The sequence below is a fragment of the Mycetomoellerius zeteki genome, unplaced genomic scaffold (assembly GCF_001594055.1).
Source record: "Mycetomoellerius zeteki isolate Tzet28-1 unplaced genomic scaffold, Tzet1.0 scaffold263, whole genome shotgun sequence".
NCBI classification, from domain to species: Eukaryota; Metazoa; Arthropoda; class Insecta; order Hymenoptera; family Formicidae; genus Mycetomoellerius; species Mycetomoellerius zeteki.
The window spans coordinates 20,389-26,942 of NW_017257242.1; the positions used below are offsets into that span (position 1 = coordinate 20,389).

Sequence of the window (6,554 nt, forward strand, 5' to 3'; positions counted from 1 at the left end):
TCTGCCTGTACGTCGGAAACCGTGTAATTGATTTAGAGAATATATTTGTTATTATCTCATTGTTATTAATTCTGTCTATTTTACTGTTATCTCGCCTTACTCGTTCTATAAAAGATTCTCCGTTCCCGACCACGAATCACCCCCTGTGCCATTATCGTAGGTTTGTTCGCGTCGCACGCTCCAATCTGCACGCTTCAATCTGCTCCTGTTCATTCCAACGCGCTCCAATACGTTCGCGTCACCGGAACCAATATGGCGACTAGATGTTCGCGTCGCGTTAGAGTATACTCCATGGATCAATTAAGAGCACGCTCCATTTGCCTCACCTCAGAAGGTGGTGCGGTTGGGGCATGTTACGCACGCATGCGTAATGATTGAGAATGTGTAGTTGAAAGAAGTATTTCATGATTATTACAGATATCTGGTCGAATTTCGTCAGTCTTAAGAAAATCGTTGGCCGGAGTCGCCGTCAGTTCTGCGACGGGTGCCATTAATACCCGAAGAAAAATTAAGAAAATCGTTAGTCGTACAAGTTGTTGGCCAACCGATTCACTAATAAGACTACCGACTCGTAGAATCAGCTTTACCCTCATAGTACTTCAGTTACATTTTTATTATGTAAGTAATTAAGTAATTGTATAATAATAATGAATGCTGTACTATATCAATATTATTGATCTTTTTGTTATAGTATATCTGCAGCAAAAGAAACCATTAATAAAGCTGATCAGAAAATTACAATGGCACATCCTACAAGTGCTAGTTCTTCAACAAGTTCGGCAATTCCAAAAATTACATCTATGCAAATATTGCCTAAACCGATGTTTAAGCTAATTAACTCCCAAACTCTTGCCTCTTCTTCTGTTGTAACTCCCACAACAGGCTTGACACATTACCTTAAAACTGTACCATTAGATTCATTACTAAATAAGTCAGATTTTTTGAAAATCCAGACTCAGACTGTAACTCATGAGAGTCCTTCTGTTACAGTTCCTACAACAAGCTCTATGCAGCACATGTCTACAATTGTGCCTTCATTAGATTCTTCGATTATACATAGATTCAGATGATGACAAAGAGAATACTTCTATTTTTGACAAGAATGGCCGTTTTATTTGGGACCATAAAACTACAATGTTGTTTTTCATAGAATATGAACAGCATGAGAAAAAGCTGCAGAAAAAGAAGTATCAAAGTAAAGAGGCCATGTTTCAAGCAATAGCAGTCATTTCAAAACAGGGGTTACACAAATGCTACTAAACATCACATAAAAAATAAATTTAAATTGAAGAAAAAATGGGACAAATACATTCAAAGGACTATAGGAAAAAATAGCTCTGGAAAAGGCATGAAACCTCTTTTATATGAAAAGTAAGTTTTTAGTTCATTTTCTGTTTTCTGTATCTAAAGACTGTGACACACGATACAATTTTTTCTACTGGATTGCTTGTGTTTTAGTAAATTACTGGAATTGTTCTACACAGAGAACGCAGAATTTCTAATAATTTATTCAAACACAATTAGCAGAAAAACACATCATACTACAAGCTTTATTGTAAATGTGATATTTTTGAACTGAATACATACAGTTAATTAAGTTACTGAGTATTTTTATTTTTTTGTTATTTTTACAGTATTCTATGTAATTAATGGAATATATACTTGTCCTTGCAGTGAAATGATAACCATCTTTGGAAAAAGTCACAGTGCAGTGCCACCTTTTGTGGCTGGTCGCAAAGAAATTGTTTCTCAGGAAGAGATTTTGCAAAAAGTCAGTCAAACTTCGTCTGAGTGAATAATAATTATGGATTGGAAGTTATTTTTGTCATTACTTTCATAATAAATAATTTGGTAATAATGTTGCAATTTTTGATAATGGTAACAGTAACTAATTAAAAGCTAAAGAAAACTTTGGAAAACACTTTGAAAAAATCTTTTCCGAAAAATAACTTATCATTATGCAATATTTTTTTCAAAAAATTAGTTATTTTTTCGATAAATAATACATAATAATGACAAATTACTTTTCCAAAGTGACTTCCAACTTTAGCTTTTAATTAGTTACTGTTACCATTATAAAAAATTGCAATCATTACCAAATAATTTTTTATAAAAATAACAACAAAGTAACTTTTCATCCCTGGTAATAATTATCTCTTTAAGATGTATGTTTTTTCAATCTACATTTCTTCAGATAAGTAGTTAATGTTTTTTGTTATAGGAATATAAATGAAGAGTCTTCTATCGAAATACATTCGCCTTTTTCGCCACTATCGACGGTTAGCAACGAACCTTCATCATCGGTGAATAGCAATAAATCATTCACGACAAATAGCAATTGTTCATCTTTTATATATAATAAAGCAAAAATACGAGATGGCAAATTGGCACATACTCTACAATCAGTTAAGGAATCAATCTGTACTGTGCTTGAAAAAGAAGGTGATGCCAAACAAGACGCACGCAAAAAAATGTTGATAGAGCTTCAAAAATTTAATGAAATACAAAAAGAGCGAAATATTATTTTGCAAAAGCTACTAGAGAGAATGGAAAACAAAAACTTAAAGCAAATAGAATCATCAGATGAAGAGTTATTATAAGAAATTTACTATTATAAGACTGAAAATATTGATTGCATTCACATAAAGTTTATGATAATGTTGATTTTGTTTGAAATGTTTATTTAACAGAAAAAGAACTATCAAGTGAATTATAAGACTTTAAAAATATTGGTTACGTTTACATTAAGTTGTAATATTGACTTCATTTGAAATGTTTATTATAAGAAATTTATTATTATAAGACTGAAAATATTGGTTGTGTTCATATAAAGTTAATTAAAATGTTGATTTTGTTTGAAATGTTTATTTGACGCAAAAAGAATTATAAGATGAAGAATTATAAAACGTACTTTAAAAATATTGATTGTGTTCATATTAAGTCATAATGTTGACTTCGTTTGAAATGTTTATTAGTTTATAAAATTTTTGTGAAGATATTTATTTTCTCTTATTGTACGCTACTAATTACAAATAAAAACGCAAGATTATTTGAATATTTTTGTTATTTTTATTATATTTATTATTTTTACTCGTTCAGTTGCCTTTGAAATAGTTGTCGACATAGTTCGTCCCTGAGATCGCGACCACGTCGATCATCAATTGGATCTTCATCTTCATCTGCTACCAGATGTTGTAACGCTCGTGCATTTATATCAATATATTCGTTTTCAGGTTCTTCGGGTTCTTCCATGTATTCCAGATCATCTAAGTTAGCCAAATTGTGAAGCACGCAGCAAACCAGAATAAATTTAACAATAAATTCCATATTCCTCAGTTTGAGAAAATATAATTGTCTGAAGCGCTGTTTCAGCTCTCCAAATCCATGCTCCACGGAGATTCTGCACTGACTGTGCATGCGATTAAAATTTCTTTGAGCCTGCGTTAAATGTCCGTTATCTCGATATGGAGTAATTAATTGAGGCAGACATGGATATGCAGCGTCATCAAGAAATATGCTTCCATCTGAAATGAAATTGTATTTAAAAATTACAACGAAGATTGAGTAAGGCTGGCACCCCATGGAGCAGAAATTTACAGCAGGACGGAACAGCGCGACCAATTACAATCATAGAAAAGAAAGCAGAGTAATGACTGCAGAGTTATGATTGGTCATGCTGTTCCGTTTCGCTGTTAATTTCTGTTCATGGACCACCAGCCTAAATGTGTGCGATAAAGTATACGTATTTTAACAGAATCGAACAAGAAAAACAAAGATATTCAACCAAAACATAATTACAATACAGTAACTGATGATGAATGTAATGGTTTATACCTTGACAAAGTGCTGGCAAGTCTTCAGCCAAACTAGAATTTGCAAATACCCTTGCATCATGCACTGAGCCAGGGTATCCAACAAATACATCTAAAAACTTTTTCTTCTCATTAACTGTGCCCTGCATGTGTACAGAAAAATAATGCTTTCTGTTGATGTAGGCCACTGGATCTTCAGAAGGTTTATCGATACGGATATATGAACCATCAATAGATCCTGCAACAGAAAAGAAACACATTAAATAAGTTAACATTACACACTAGATTACAAATATATTAACCCATATTAAATATATCATCAAAGAAAATTCAGATTTTTACCAATTACTCCTGGAAAATCTTTATTTTCGAAATAGTGTCTTTGCGTTCTTTGCTTCTCTGCCTCAATAGGATATCGAATAACTTCATTCCTCATTTCATATAAAAATTGTGTGACCCTCCGTAATATTGATTCAACGGTACTAAGAGAGACACTGAATCTGTCAGCAACGTCTCTAAAGCTTGCACTTTGATGTCCAGCAAACCATAGAAAGGTGAAGATGTGTTTTTCAGCAGAAATAGGCTCAAATCCTCCATGTCCTATGCAAAATGTTGATCAAACTTCATTTAAAAAAAAAATATTTTTAGTATAAACCTATCTGATGAAATAGAACCAGTATTTACCTCCCAGATTTCTAAAATGTGGCCACTGATTAAATTTGTCAATTATGTCCATTACAAGCATTCGCTTTAACCTATAATGCATAATGAATTCCTTATCTGAATATATTGGTATAATATTTTCGACGTAGTCAGGTATGCATGTCCTTTGCCTTCTTTGGGCCAAACCGTTTATAAACTCAACAAGTGCGTTAACAGCAATATCTGCAAATACAGATTATATAAAATCAAAGCATTGATTACACAAGACGAATTAAAAATAAAACTAATCTTTAGAGAAGCAATGTTTGTTATCATTATACATTATTTATTATATTATCAAATTGTTTATGTAAATAAATGGCAAAGTAACGTTTTCTAACTCTGTTTGTTAATACTCTCTATTTCGTCATCTTCCTCAAGCATAAAGTTATGTACAGCAAAAAGTAGAAAATTGATGAGGAAAATTTCGTTAATGATTTCAAAACGAAAATCTCTTTCCATTTCTAACAGAAGTAATGGCTGCAAATGGCCGGACACTCTTAATCGGTTGCATCAAAACCCTTGAGGTCCACGTAGTATGAAAGTCTCGTGTCTGAATTCAAACGGAAAATGAGGTGCCCCCTTATGCTTCCGCATCACATGGTCGCGCATCCAGAGACGTGTTCAGATTCCCACCTGGTGCTTCCCGGGTGTCATATCATCCTTGTCTAACGTTCAGTAAACAACAAGGGAGTGACAATGGAGTGATATCTGGGTGACACTCAGGTGGGAATCTGAACGCTGCACAGACGAATAAAAGGAATAAAGTCAGCCGGCAGTGCTTTTCAAAAAACCGAAATCGAGGTGAGACATAACACTCAAAACGAAAAGTCTGATCTGAACAACAGACCGAACGCGACTTGCTGCAAATGGCTGGTAATGGCTCCTGCACAAGATCATGAACTATTCATGGTATAGAACGATAGGACGCTTGTTCCAACTTGTCCTAAATCCGTTCGTGTCACCGAGCGTTGGGGCACATGAATCCAACTGCTTCAACCGCCATCTTACCGCTGATCTAAATGCTCTCTGGGTTAATTTGGATCAAGCGACGCGAACAAACCTCGTGGCTAAGTAGTCGGCTATTAGCGCCGTCCGCGTTCGTGATTCTCTACACCTCTGTATTTTCGAGTGAGAACGTACCGAAAAGATTTAAGAAAGAGGGGCACACTCTCTCGTGCCTGGCGCCCAATCATTGACGTTGAAGTTTAGTGCATGTAAAAATTGAGAAAGCCGTTGTGGCATTGAGCATTTTTAATGTTGTCGTGAAGGTATCGACGAAAGAGAGGTAGAGCAATACTCGCGAACATGCGACGAAGTGGCACCACGCTCGTGAGTGCGGTCGCAGTGTTGTCTTGTATAAACTTTATTCGGTAACGCTTCTCAACTATGTTTCGTCAATGTGGCACAATTAATTTTGAGATGCGCGGTAGATAATTCGGCAATGCTTGAGCACGGCGGTAATTGTGTTGAGAAAAACGCGAATAGCGTGTTGCGGTAGCGAACACGTAAAACGAGAGCTGCTGCTCTCACAAGTACCGGGAACGAACTCGAGTATAACGCGATATCGATGAGACCTGGCCGATCCGTGTTCACTGAACTCGCGGTAGCGTCGATTCGAACTTGCTAATCGGTAGCCCGGTAAGTTAATTTCGTGACAATAATGAGGCACGGCTTGTCACGACGAGCGCTTAATAGTGTCTGAGGGGAGAGTTGCGTTAACCGAAATGGCAGCTTCGGATCACGCGATTAGCGCGACGAATCGGCAGGCGACAACGACACCGGCATACGCATTGCCCAATCACGCAGGAACAACGCCGAAATTGTAGTAAAGTATATTCACGAGACGGCGCGGCGCCCGCGACGAAAGATTCACGGACGGAATCGATGGATGGAGCCATTGACTCTTAATTGGCATTTATCGCACAGATATATTATAACCATGTTCAAAAAAAGATCCTCAAAAATTTAAACCTTTAAAAATTTAAATGATTATCTAAAATAATATATTATCATGAAAAGTAACTGATATATTATTAA

At 35.5% G+C, this 6,554-nt stretch overlaps 1 protein-coding gene and 1 pseudogene across 1 annotated transcript; one reads left to right on the plus strand and one right to left on the minus strand.

Moving 5' to 3' along the window:
- Nucleotides 1-691: 691 nt before the first annotated feature.
- Nucleotides 692-2,690, plus strand: LOC108723974 (uncharacterized; annotated as a pseudogene).
- A 397-nt stretch (nucleotides 2,691-3,087) lies between these two features.
- Nucleotides 3,088-4,900, minus strand: LOC108723973 (putative nuclease HARBI1). Its single transcript, XM_018450049.1, has 5 exons — nucleotides 4,871-4,900; nucleotides 4,497-4,697; nucleotides 4,155-4,412; nucleotides 3,835-4,050; nucleotides 3,088-3,524 (listed from the first exon to the last, which is right to left on the minus strand). Exons 1-5 carry the CDS (start codon nucleotides 4,896-4,898, stop codon nucleotides 3,088-3,090), a joined length of 1,140 nt encoding a protein of 379 aa, XP_018305551.1. The 5' UTR covers nucleotides 4,899-4,900.
- Between the last annotated feature and the right edge of the window lie 1,654 nt (nucleotides 4,901-6,554).